Source organism: Saccharomycopsis crataegensis, assembly GCF_037102585.1.
Source record: "Saccharomycopsis crataegensis DNA, jcf7180000000074, whole genome shotgun sequence".
Taxonomy (NCBI): Eukaryota; Fungi; Ascomycota; class Saccharomycetes; order Ascoideales; family Saccharomycopsidaceae; genus Saccharomycopsis; species Saccharomycopsis crataegensis.
The window spans coordinates 389,298-402,597 of record NW_027043821.1 but is presented as its reverse complement, the minus strand read 5'-3'; the positions used below and the strand labels follow the sequence as shown (position 1 = coordinate 402,597).

The 13,300-nt window shown below is 36.6% G+C and overlaps 7 protein-coding genes across 7 annotated transcripts; 5 read left to right on the top strand and 2 right to left on the bottom strand. All coding sequences in view use genetic code 12, as the record gives it.

Moving 5' to 3' along the window:
- Positions 1 to 334: 334 nt before the first annotated feature.
- On the top strand, positions 335 to 1,885 carry DASC09_020320 (uncharacterized protein; the record flags this gene model as incomplete). Its single annotated transcript, XM_064995635.1, has 1 exon — positions 335 to 1,885. One exon carries the CDS (start codon positions 335 to 337, stop codon positions 1,883 to 1,885), a length of 1,551 nt encoding a protein of 516 aa, XP_064851707.1.
- Positions 1,886 to 2,565: 680 nt separating this feature from the next.
- DASC09_020310 (uncharacterized protein) lies at positions 2,566 to 3,129 on the bottom strand (the record flags this gene model as incomplete). Its single annotated transcript, XM_064995634.1, has 1 exon — positions 2,566 to 3,129. The coding sequence occupies one exon, from the start codon at positions 3,127 to 3,129 to the stop codon at positions 2,566 to 2,568; it is 564 nt and encodes a 187-aa protein (XP_064851706.1).
- Positions 3,130 to 3,727: 598 nt separating this feature from the next.
- On the top strand, positions 3,728 to 5,041 carry DASC09_020300 (uncharacterized protein; the record flags this gene model as incomplete). The annotated part of the gene is made up of 1 exon (XM_064995633.1): positions 3,728 to 5,041. The coding sequence occupies one exon, from the start codon at positions 3,728 to 3,730 to the stop codon at positions 5,039 to 5,041; it is 1,314 nt and encodes a 437-aa protein (XP_064851705.1).
- A 700-nt stretch (positions 5,042 to 5,741) lies between these two features.
- UBX5 (DNA protein crosslink repair co-factor UBX5) lies at positions 5,742 to 7,265 on the top strand (the record flags this gene model as incomplete). The annotated part of the gene is made up of 1 exon (XM_064995632.1): positions 5,742 to 7,265. One exon carries the CDS (start codon positions 5,742 to 5,744, stop codon positions 7,263 to 7,265), a length of 1,524 nt encoding a protein of 507 aa, XP_064851704.1.
- Positions 7,266 to 8,947: 1,682 nt separating this feature from the next.
- On the top strand, positions 8,948 to 11,419 carry KSP1 (putative serine/threonine protein kinase KSP1; the record flags this gene model as incomplete). Its single annotated transcript, XM_064995631.1, has 1 exon — positions 8,948 to 11,419. One exon carries the CDS (start codon positions 8,948 to 8,950, stop codon positions 11,417 to 11,419), a length of 2,472 nt encoding a protein of 823 aa, XP_064851703.1.
- A 673-nt stretch (positions 11,420 to 12,092) lies between these two features.
- On the bottom strand, positions 12,093 to 12,533 carry DASC09_020270 (uncharacterized protein; the record flags this gene model as incomplete). The annotated part of the gene is made up of 1 exon (XM_064995630.1): positions 12,093 to 12,533. The coding sequence occupies one exon, from the start codon at positions 12,531 to 12,533 to the stop codon at positions 12,093 to 12,095; it is 441 nt and encodes a 146-aa protein (XP_064851702.1).
- Positions 12,534 to 12,636: 103 nt separating this feature from the next.
- On the top strand, positions 12,637 to 12,891 carry DASC09_020260 (uncharacterized protein; the record flags this gene model as incomplete). Its single annotated transcript, XM_064995629.1, has 1 exon — positions 12,637 to 12,891. The coding sequence occupies one exon, from the start codon at positions 12,637 to 12,639 to the stop codon at positions 12,889 to 12,891; it is 255 nt and encodes an 84-aa protein (XP_064851701.1).
- Between the last annotated feature and the right edge of the window lie 409 nt (positions 12,892 to 13,300).

Here is a 13,300-nt window from a genome sequence, read left to right as displayed (position 1 = left end):
GGGATTGTATTATTATTATTATTATTATTATTTTTTTTTCACTACTCTTCTCTTCTCTTCCCTCTATCACCACTCTTGATCCACTTTCTCTTGTACCGTATTTCCCATCCACAAGCCTTGCCTCAGTCAGTTCTTGGTGATCAATCCCTCTGGAAAATCAAACCCTCTTACGTCACTACGCTCCCTTCACCCTTCACTTATACATTTTTTTTTTGTATCTATTTTTTTTTTTCTTTTTTTTTTTTTTTTTTTTTTTTTTTTTTTTTTTTTTTTTTCCTATTCACACGATTCACCAATATAATTCACCACCATCATATCTATAATATTTACAGCAATGAACTACTCTGTTGCTCATAATGATTTTAATGACCACCAGATATTCGGTACTTGTTTCCAAGTAACTCATCGTTACACTTCTTTGGTACCTGTGGGCATGGGTGCTTATGGGTTGGTATGTGCTGCCGATGATACCACTAACAGCACTAAAGTTGCCGTTAAAAAGATCCATAACCCTTTTGCTACAACAACCCTCTCCAAAAGAACCTATCGTGAATTAAAATTACTCAAACATTTACATCACGAGAATCTAATATCTTTGGATGACATCTTCGTTTCTCCCAGCAACGATATGTATTTTGTCACCGAACTTCAAGGAACTGACCTTCACAGACTACTTAAATCTCGTCCTTTACAACCACAATTCATCAAATATTTCACCTATCAAATATTAAGAGGTCTCAAATATGTCCATTCATCAGGAGTCATTCACCGTGATTTAAAACCATCGAATATTCTCATTAACGATCGTTGTGATCTAAAGATCTGCGATTTCGGATTGGCCAGAGTCCAAGACCCTCAAATGACAGGTTACGTTGCCACGCGATATTATCGAGCCCCCGAGATCATGTTGACCTGGCAAAAATACGATAAAAAAGTCGATATTTGGTCCACTGCATGCATCTTGGCAGAAATGATCGATAACAAACCATTATTCCCCGGTACTGATCATGTCCACCAGTTTTCCATCATCACCGAGTTATTAGGAACCCCTCCAAGAGAGCTTATTGAATCCATCACTTCAAAAACCACCCTTGACTTTGTATTATCCTTACCTTATCGTCCCGCAATCCCATTGCCTTCAAGGTTCTTGAATTTCCCCGATGTTGATGCAATCGACTTGCTCTCAAAGATGTTATTATTCGACCCAATTGCAAGAGTGGATGCTGAAGCCTCCTTGGAACACCCATATCTAGAATTTTTCCATGACACAGACGATGAGCCACTGGCTAACGTGAAATTCGATTGGAGTTTCAACGAGGAAGATTTACCGGTCGAGAAATGGGAAGAAATAATGAAATTCGAAGTTATGGAATACCATATGACCCAAGAAACAACAATTAGTGAATACACAATTCCGAAGTTGAGTCAAGAAGGTATTAGTGAACTAAGTGTGAGAAGATGGGAGGAGCAACGGCTTCAAAATAAGCAGCTACTAGCTCAACAACAGTTTTTGGCGATGCAACAAGAACTGTTAATTAAACAACAGCACGGAGTACTCCCTTTCAATGCCCCAATGGTGCTAAATAATTTCAATATGCTACCACATAACTATGATGCCGCCGCTCATACACTACCTACAGGTTTTCAAGGTCAAGTAGAAGTGCCACCTGTTACAGCCGGCCAATTCTCAGACATTGGTGGTGTCAATTTCGCTATTCCAGAACTCATTGGAACCAGCTCTTCCGGAATCATAACCAAGGATCCTAATGCCTCAAATTTAGATGTGAATATAAGTGATACATTAGAGCCAGCCATAATGCAGGAACATTTGGAACAATTGGAATATCTGCTTTTGGGAACCAGTGGAGCAGGAATACCCATGTAAATATATTGATGCTCATCTATATAACGATAACAGGGAAAATTCACAACTAGAAAAATTGTCAAAGAGAAAGGTTTAATTAAAACAAAACAGTGCTGCGATTGTTTTTTTTTTTTTTTTTTTTTCTCTCCACAAAAGCTAGGCGACTGCATGGCCCATTTTTGAGAATCTGTCTTATTATTAATTGAGGCTGATCAATCATGAGGTGTTCAAGGCTTGGGTATTGTCCCAAATTATGGTCACAAATCCTATTTATGGTAAAATTGTCTTGAACCTTTTTTTTTTTTCTTTTTTTTTCCAGAACAAAATTTATCGTATTATTATAGTTCTCTATATTATATTTATGGTTATTTTATCATCTGTGCGATAATAATTTTAAATTTTTAATGAAATTGGTCAGTTATAGTAGTACGTCCAAACAAATTCACAAATAAGTTACAATACAATGTGCGTTCGTCTAAAAGTGATGCATAGATTTAAATAGCAAATGAGGGCCAGAAATATAGTATAATACAAATAAGAAAGAAATATATAAAAGATGAAAATCTCAGAGTAAATTAAAAGAAATGGAAAATTGTGCATGGATCAAAACAACACAAGATTCAACAACCTTTATTTATTCTGTTCATAATTTTTGAAAATAGAATCACAAAGTCAGTTCATTTGACTATGCTTTTAATATTTCAATTTCCCTGTGATTGGGATTTACTCTTCTTTTTTTTCTTTGGCTTATCCGGTTTGGAAACTCTACCATTCTGACTTTTCTCTCCAGAATTCTTTTTCGACTTATGCTGTGATTTACTACTCTTTGTAGGTTTCCTCAGCGTAGCATTTCCTGTGACACCTTTACCATCCGATTTGATCACCTTGTTATCAGTACTAATGCTGCTCAGTTTGCCAACGGCAGCACTGATCAATCTTTTAGCAACATTTGACTCCACCGAAGCTTGCTTTTCTTCCTTACCTAAAAACTTGTTGAGTTTCGACGCATATCTTTTTATTCTTTCCACTTCACTGGCAATTTCGTGGCTTTCTGGATTGATCCCCAATAAATTCATATAAGTTTCAAGTAGTGAGCAAAGAATGGCAGAATAGGAGTTTGCTATTTCCACACTTTCTTGAGGAGACCCAGCACGAGTAAGGCGTTCTGTTAGCGATGAGGAGGTGAGATTTTTCATGAGCGGCAGGACAGAGTCCAATTTCGACTCGAGATTTGTGACTAGGGAACTTAGCTCGGAAGAATCCATTTTTCGGGTACTCTGCAAATAAAGAAACAGTTTCTTTTTTCCAATAGGTTTATCTCAGAAATCCTGGGGTGATTGAAAACTTTGCAACCCTATCAACAAATAACCAATACTTTTTTTCTTTTCATGTTAAAGAGAGAGAAAGAAAAAAAAAAAAAATTTCTGCCCCTGCGGTGCGCAAAGCGATATATCAGTCACGTTTACAGGCACGTGCGAAACAAGCACTGGTCCTCTCGGCACATTAACATAAACAGGCTTTTTTGTTGAGGGTCTGTAGTGTAGTCCAGCTTGGTCAGCGAAATATATTGTTCTGGATATCATAGGTAGCTTCTTTTCTTTCTTCTTTTTTTTTCCCTTGCTCCGCGTACCAATCTGGTCAGTTTCTCTATTGATATAAGTCTGTGATTCCAAATTTCATCTTTTTTTTTTGAAGTGTGGGTTTCAGTATAGCTTCTTTATACATATGAACAATAATATCCCGCTAATGAGCACAACACCAGACAGACCCAAACGCTCCCGCGCTCCCCCTGTGAATTATCAGCAAGAAAAAGAAGAAGGACAAGAAAAAGAATACGGAAAACTGCAGCCTACAGTGTCCAATATGCTGTCGTTGGAAGACCCTACCGGACTAGTGGAAATCAATGAGTTAGATAACTCTTTGCGTAAGGAATCTGATAAACAAGAAAGTGAAATGTATGGAGACACTATTCAACTTGGTATAATGGAGCAGCAAAATATAAAGATTGAAGGTGATTCACAAAGCATGATGAATTATGATGATGAGGATGATGAGGATGATGATGATGGTACTACTGGTGATTTTGATAGTGATCTATTGAAGAAACTTGAATCCATAAACAATATTGATGAATTCCGAAAATTACTGGATAATGTTTCAGCTAATTTCGCCCATCTATCACATGAGCTCAATCGATCGAAGATTCAAAGGGCCCAGGGTTATATATCAATGATTTCAAATCTTAAATCTGAGCTAACTACTCAAAAACAAGAATTTGATGCCTATCTTGATAAAATAACCCCAGGGCGTGATATCACCTATCAAAATGAAGTATCGACCGATCTAACTAGCGCTCACCGTTCCAAATTTGTATCGTTGGATGTACCGCTTTTTGAACGTGCTCAGTTTCCAATATTCAAACCATGGTTCCAAAAAACTCTTGATCCGCACATAAAAAAGCTTAAAATTTTCCATGATCGATACGCTTATGATTTCCACAATATCGAATCACAGAAATTCAACAACAGCAAGATCATTTGGGGACAGTATTTTCAAGATACACTCTCTGCGAAATCAGACGCCACCGAAGAAATAAAAGACGAATTGGGTAGATTAGAGGAGGAATTATATAACTTGACATCATATGAACAACAGCTGAATACCCTAGCCCGTGAGAAGCAAATGAGCCATAGCTTTTCCCCAGAAAATGACGGGAACCCAATAGTACCAATTAGAAAAAGCTTTTTGGAGGATGAGCAATATTATGCAACTCAAGCCGAGTCTTACAGATCTTATAATCAGCGAATCTCCAAAATTAAACAGCAGAAGGACGATGACTCTGTACTATTGTCTTCCACGACTGCTGCTGCTGCCAACAGTGGAGCCATGTTGAAACCAGCAACTACGGAAGATGTTTATGAAGACTTATTTAAATTAAAATTAATGGCACAAGATAAAAAGATGACTCGGAGTAAACATTCAAGATTTTTGGATGATGTTTTAAAGAGAATCAACGAACCAAAAAATCAGGCTCGAGTTTCAAGTATTGCGGGCTTGTTGAGTTCTGATGATATCCAACGAAACGAAGTTCTGGATTTTAGAACGGTTAAACGAAGTTCGCTGTCTATTTTTGAGAATGAACCAACGGGGATGAAAAAGCTAAGAAGAGAAAGTTGATTTCTATTTTGCTTCAATTTGACAGAGGAATCATATTCGTCATATGATCCGCAACTTTCTAGAACTTGTACTCTATTTATAATGTATTCTACAGAATGGAATTAATTCCTTGAAATAATTAGTCTTTTGTAATTCAAAAAAAAAAAAAAAAAATTCCCTTTTTCTTCATATATTAATGAAAGTTCGACCACTAACTAATACGATCCGATGGTTTGATACATATGGGAACCTTCCCCAAGGAATGACCCACCATTATGGTTCATAACCCTACTTTTCGTCAGAGAAATCTTTCTGTTTTCATCACAACCTAATTGAAGGCGATCTTAGATAACTAATTGTAAAGAGCTCTAGGTAATTCTCATAAGAATAACAGCAGATAAATATTTGCATTCCCGCATCATTTCCAGGTTTGCGCAATTGGTCTTATATTTTTTTTCCTTCTCGTTAATATTTCGTGTTCACCAGTTATTGTGAGGTAGGTCCCTGATTTTGCCACAAAATTGAAATTAATCAAGGGGTCTTGCTAGATATATCCTTGGCGAAATCAAGACATTGAGATAGTAGAAAGATAAATCAGATTGTTTTGTTAAAGATAAAGAGATATAACTTTTTTAGATTTTTGGTAGCCGAGCTGATATTGTACTGATTGAATTAGTTTTGCTGGTTCTTTATTTTTATTTTATTTTATTCTGTGGTTATAATGAATTCCAGTCAAGTTAGTAATTTTGTGGCAATCACAAACTCTGATACAGAGACTGCTGTGAAATACCTTGAGTTCAGTGGTGGTGATCTAGAAAGTGCGATAACTTTTTTCTTTGAGAGTGGCGGGACTGCAATTGGAGCAAGTGGGAGCAACAACAACAATAATGGGCAAAGCGTTGAAAACGATGAAGAGTTGGCAAGTAGATTACAAAGCGAACAGTATCAGCAGGGGGATGATATTCGTCCTCCAGATGAAATGGTCAGAGAAAGATTAGTAGAAGATGATTTTGGCATGGGTGGTACTGGATTCCCAACACATCATCATCGTCGTGCTCCGTTGCCGTTTTCTGAACGAGGAATTTTCAACCAGTACGAAACAGATATGCTAGAGGAAGATGACCAGGATGATGATAATGGGGCAAATCTTTATGATCAACAATTTGAAAGTGAAAATAGCACATTAACAGAACACCAAAAGAGGTTGGCAAAGTTATTTCGTCCTCCGTTCGATTTGATCGAGAAGCTCACGTTAGATGGAGCAAGACAGAAAGGTAGACTAGAAAAAAAATGGATTTTGTTAAATATCCAAGATGCGTCGAATTTCTCTTGTCAATTACTAAACAGAGATTTTTGGTCAGACGCACAAGTAAAAGATGTTGTTACCACAAGTTTTATTTTTTTGCAATACCAGTATACTGATTATCCAGTACAGGAATATATTCAATTTAACAATGTTGAAGAGTACCCATATATTGCAATTCTCGATCCATTTTCAGGTGAAAGATATAAAATGTGGAGTGAAGTGCCAAATAAACAGAAATGGCTTGAAGAAGTACACGACTTTTCAGATAGATATTCTTTGCACCCAGGCCACAAGAATCCAGCCATCACTCACAAGAAGAAAGTTGATCCAAACTCACTAACGGAGGAACAGCAACTACAATTGGCGATGAGAAAGTCCATGAATTCCAATAGTGATGAAGATGTCAATGACGTTCATGAAGTGAACAACTACTTCAATCCAATCAGTTTGGACTCAGATGACGAGGGTCTGGAACCGGAGTTTGAAGAGGATGAAGAGGATGAAGAAGAACAAGAACAAGAAGAAGAATATACCAGTGGTCCATCTATAAATGGTGAATCAAAAACCAGAGTTGAACCATCAAATCAAGAAAATGAGGACGAGCATGGAGTAGAGGAAGTGGAAGAAGAAGGGTTGACTCCAGAAGAAGTTTTTGCAACCATTTTGGCGATTGATCATCCTGAGCCTCCAACTGGCTCTCCGGGTACCACTAGAATTCAATTCCGTTTTGGTGATGGATCGAGAGTTGTAAGATCCTTCAAAGTTACAGACAAGGTTAGGGTCATTTACGAAGTTCTTAAATTTAATTATGATCAGGTAAAAGATAAGGTATTCACCATAAGTAGTCAAAGGGTTAATTTAATTGATAAATTGAATGAAACCATTGAAAGCGCAGGGTTACTAAGATCATCAATGTTGGTAGAGACTGATGATGAGTAAAAGAAATGGCATTATGTGATTGGAAATAAACGATCAGAATTTTCCATGTATCTATAATTATTATATATACACATTCCAGATGAGCAAAATGTAAGCTCAGCACTGTGTCGTTCAGACAACTTCTAGGTGCTTCCGTATACGCAAATCTGAGCAACGGTCACGTGCATGGTTGTCAGGGTTGGCGATGAGACAAAGAAGAAAATCCAAAGTCATCCCTTTACGGGTGATGATTGTCGGTGGGACTGACAACAAAGGTTACTTGCTTCTTTATCTAATTGCCTTTCGACCACTATCACCTGAGCTCTTCTCCTTTGGTTATTTGCTCTTCATTGAACAAAATAAAAGTGCGCGAGTACTTGAAGTGGCAAATAGACAATTTGTTGTGGTTTTACTTAGCTGAGAACTTGTTGGGTAATAACCAGCCTGTTGATATTTGTGTACAAGGTCTTTTCCTTTTATCTGAGCAGGGAAAAGAAAAGAGAAAGCTTTTGTTATTTTTTTAAAGAAAAAAAAAATAGTGGCTCATCACACTTCAACAAATCCTCTTATTTGTTAAGTGGTAGCTAATCACAGTACTTTTGTTCCCTTTTTTTTTTTCTCTTTTTCTTTGCAGTCAGGCTTTGGTGATATTTCTTAAAGCTATCATCTTTTTAAAACTGGTTTAAAAGATTCTAAGAAAGGCTAATCTCTTTCTTGAACTTCGTGATAAGGCTAAGATCTTCTCCAAAGTCCATTCTAAGAGAGATTCTCAAAAGACCAACAGAATTGTACGTGGTTTACGCTGCAATAATAATAAAAAAAAGAGTATCGATTCTTTTCTACAGCATTCAAAGAGAATTCCGTTTGCTGGTTGAAGTATATCGTGTTGCCATTCAGGAGTAATTGACTTATCAATTGGTATCTCCTATTAAATTTTGTTGGATCATCCATCTCATTTTACTTTTTTTTGTTGATTTATTTTTGTTGTTGCTTGTCAATATTTACAATTTTGGTTAGTCTGCCTCATTTCATTGTTTTTGATATTTTGTTTCATTTCATAACCTCGTCATTAGCATCATCACATTTGTCCTCGTACAAACTCGTCATTCAGTTTTTGTTTTGCTTATATCGTTATTCACCTTGGGTTGGTTTGTTTTTTAAATAAGTTTTTGGTTAGTTTTTGTTTTTTGGTGATTTGTTTTCCATTGAGTTTTACGTTTTAGGTTTCATTTGTGTTGTCCTTGGAGTCTTCCTTTTATTGATTAGTGTGTTCTAATTGGAAACTTCTTATAATTTATTGGTATTTCATCTACTTGGAGTTTGCCATATCAAAAAAGAAGCAAAACATAAAAAAAATTTATAAATAATAAAGATAACAAAAAAAAAAGTCAGAAAAAAAAAAAAAAGATACAAACAGGAGTTTATTGAAAATCCTTCCAATATCTAATAATCTGAACATTTTATTCTCACAGTTTGCTTCTGCCTTCGTCTCATCTACAGCTGATCGGCCGGTAGTTTTATGTTGCATTTTTTTTTTCAGTGGAGTGCTATATTTATTGGAATTGTGAAGTTATTAATCGCTCAAAACTCATTATTCTGCTCCTTACGGTCTAACAGCATAATTTCATTCAAGTTTCAGCATCATAAAAATACTTTCAATCCGAAATTCTTTATTCTGACGCTTTAGTGAGAGTAATTCACCAATGAACTCATCCTCAGAACCAACAAATCAGAAGGTGGCTGCTAACTTTGAGAATGGCGCGCTATTGAGAAGTCGGTACAGATCTCTAGGAAAAATAAATGAAGGGTCTTATGGTATTGTTTATTTAGCAGAAGACATCATTACCAAAGAAAAATATGCGATCAAGTATGTTTATCCTCTAGACGATGACTCAAGTTCTGATGATGAGGCCCAAAGAGAAATTGATATTTATTTAAAATTGGGTCGACACCAAAATGTGGCATCGTTAGCTGATTATTTTGGATCTTTTCTTGTTTTAGAGTACTGTGAAAAGGGTGATCTTTATGATTTAATCAAGGCAGATGAGGGGCCAAAGACTAAGAAAGAAATTCTTGATGTCATGCATCAACTAATTGACTTGATTTCATATTGTCATCAAAAGGGAATTTATCATCGGGATATTAAACCAGAAAACATCTTTATTACAAATGATTGTCAAATCAAGCTTGGCGATTGGGGTTTAGCAACCACTGAAAGATATTGTACTGATTTTGATGTGGGTAGTGAACGGTATATGGCTCCAGAACTATTTGACAACGGAGCTAGTTCAAGTGAAAGTTCAGAGGAATCAGATAACAATTATTACGACGCAGCAAAAGCCGATATTTGGTCTTTGGGTATTTGCTTTTTGAATCTTATTTTCCATAAGAATGCCTTCAATATTGCTGACGCCAGCGATAAAATGTTTTTAAACTTTTGTTCCAATAGAGAAGTTTTGTTTGATATTTTCCCAACTATGAGTCCAGATTTGTTCAACGTGTTGAGACACTGTTTGACCATAAATCCCGATAACCGAGATTTGGATGCAATCAAGTCAGAATTGTCCAAGCTCAAAGAATTGACATTCGAAGAAAGTGAATATGAGGATGAAGATATCGATGAAGATATCGACGAAGAGCTAATCAACAACCAAGTACCAGTTGCCATTTACGATGAGACTTCTAACTTTACCACGAAAAATGCCAAGCCAATAAACATTAACAAATCTTACCAAATTCATCAGGATCGGCAACCATTGTCTATTCAAACACCTAACAAATTAGGCAACTTGAATAGCTATAATAATAGTTACAAGTTCAACCGTATGGATTTGTACACGCCTCCTATGAAAAGATATCAGAATGCTGGGAACTACAAAGCCTACAAACACCGAAATAAGGGACATCAGCGAAATTCGTCTTCTAATTCTAATATTAAGCTCAATCCGGATCCTAAGCATCTTAGTGTGACAAAAGAGCCGAAAAAATATAACAATCCTGTCTCACGTCAAAAGGAAGATAATGGTAGCAATCAAGCAACAAAAACGTTGGCTTCCCGCAGAAAATTCGCCGCTCCAAAAATTGATACCAAGACCATCAATACTAATAGTAGCATTTACATTCCACCTAATTTGCGGAACAGATTGAAATCACCGGCGTATCTGGCGAAAACTTTTACTACTGATGTTTATCAAGTGAACAACAGAGACTTTTCTTTACCATCAGTCAGTGTGTCTGAGGTTTCTACAATTGCCGAAGTTCTGTTTGAATCAGGAGATGTTTCTCGTGATGTTTTACTTGACGATTTGGATGATCTGCTTGGCAGTAATCTCAAAACTTTGAATATCTCAGACTCTGCCCCAACCTCAACCACTGGTGCCTCTGGTACTATCAAAGCAAATACGACAACCACAACCCCAAATTTAACTACTTCAAATACATCTATTGCAGGTTCAGGTACGACTGGTGTATCATTTTTTGATGTATCCATGGCCCAAAGAGATGGTGACTCAAGCCTGTTGGGTAATGCCCAATTACAAAGCTCTGATAGTAATCTGTCGAGTGTATCTACGAGTGTCAAATCACTGCAAGCCCCGACCATTTCTAATGCAAAAGCGTATGTGCCACCGCATCATCGACCAGATTACGATGCCTCGAAATATAGAAGGCGTAAAAGTTTCAATGATCGAAAAGTTGCTAAACCTAAAGTTTTATCAAGCTACGATAACAATCAAAGGGAATTTGATGATGCAGTTAAAGCAGGGTTGAGCAGGACCGATTCGAGCTCGACTTTGACTTTGTCTTCCTCCATGCCTCATAATTTTGATTCAGAATCTAAGCCGATCGATAATACTTGGCCCGACTATGACAAAGGGGAGGATGCGGATATTTCTGATAATAATAATAACTCATCCCATGGACGTAGCAATGGCGATGGCCAAGAGCACAAGAAGAGACATCATCATCATCAGCAGCAGCTCAAGAAACATCATCTGAATAGCATGGCAAATCGCCGAAACTCTCAATCAGGTAATTACCAGTACCATCGCCCAACAGCTGCCACATATAGGCTCAACTATGGTGACCCAGGTAATGATAAGCCTAATTTTTCTCCATTAAAGAATTATAATAACGTCAAGAAAATACCATTATCAACAATTGATGTTCAAAATTGAGATATGGTATAGAAAACAACTAACAGAACGACTGATGTACTTATTTTTTTTTTCCCACTTATTTTTTTTTTATTTCTCTCTTTGAAGATTACTTCCAGGTCGATTCTGTTTTTTGAGATTTTTTTTTTGTTAGGTATCTTTTGTATGGTCAATGAGCATTAAAGAATCTGTTTAATTACATCTTGTAAAAATCATCAGAATCGTCAAAAGCAGCAACAGGTTATATATATAATATATATGATCATACTTGTTGTGATTTAGACGCAACGAAGATAAAGGGTCTGGTACCCAAAAGCATATCGGGTATTGTTTTGATCTTTTATTTTGGATATTAAATCCCAATATATAAGACTCTACTTCTTTATACCCTCATTCAAGTGTTCTCCGTTGTCATTTCTGGGTCATGTCTCTTCTTCATCTACAAGTCAAGAACAGCTTAACGCTGTTAACCTCATTCCTAGATCATCTACCCTTTTTCTTGAGTGAAATTAACGCTATAATCGTTTACTGAAATAAAATGAAAAAAAAAAAAAAAAAAAACTGTAAATTCTGTAATAGCGAAGGGGACTTTTCAATAAATCTTTAGGGAGAACTTAAACCCCTCAGTCGCAGATTTGCATTTCTCAGCCACTGTGCTCCAATTTTCTCATCGAGCTCTATTCCCACTAGACGACTAGAAAATAGTTCTCTCTGGAAGAATCTTCACCATATAAAGCATATGGGTTATTCCCTGTATAGTTCTTTCAATTATATAATCCTCATGAACTAAACCACTAACATCAATTCCAGTTTGATATAAACAAGCGCGAATGGCACTCTCCAAAGCATTATCAACCTTGCTAATAGTACAGGATGGGAACCTCCAAGAGTTACATAACAGAGACTGGATCAATACGATCTTACTTAGTGACTCATCAAATAGCACCACACCACAGACTTGAGTGGAAGCCTTGTATCTATCAAACTCAACCAAAAAGTCATGTTTATTTTTCCCGGGGAAAATGAAAGGGTACTTTTCAAATATTAGATTTGCAAAATGCTTCAAATGCTCAGCGGTCACCACCACGCTGAACACCATGATGAACATCACGATGATCACGGCCACCACCATCATGGTCCAGAACTAGCAGAAGAACAACATCTTCTTAATCCATGGACCCGCTACTTGCTTGCTGCTAGTGCCGGTATCTTTGGTATTTACTATTTCAACAAATCTTATGAAGAAAAGATGGGCAAGACAGTATTACAATCCATCGTGGGTGCTTACTGCTGAAGAAACAGAAGTCCAACAAAAAGCTTACTTTGACCGTGTGGCTGCCACCCAGAGCTTGTTCAAGTTGTTCAAATTGAACCAACCGGAAAAAGTTTTCCATGAACTTACCAATGAAAGAGTTATTCCTCGTGGATCTACCAGAAGTCTTGTGCCTGGTACATACATCGATCCAGAAGAAGTGGGTGCTAGAAGGGAATGACATAGAGAAAAAACATGAAAAAAAAGCTAATGATGAGGCTACAGGAAAAAAACAAAAAACAAATCTTATCATCACCAATCCAATAGAAATAAAGAGACCAAAAATGAAAATAAAAAGAATGGACTTTAATTTAAGGTTCATGTTTATGTGAGACAAAGGTATACTGTCGTTTGCAATATCAAAAAACTCTATCATTAACTTATATTCTCCGGCAGATATTCACAAACGCGGATTATCACACATACTTTGTAATTTAAGACACAATCCATGATTTTTTTTTTTTCGGCTGAAAACTCGGAATACATTGAAGCAAATGAAGAATTAATGGAAGTTGAAGCTTGAAGGCAGGCCCTCAAATATTTACTTCAATTCATAAAGCGACATGCATGTGTAAGTAATAGTGGAAAAT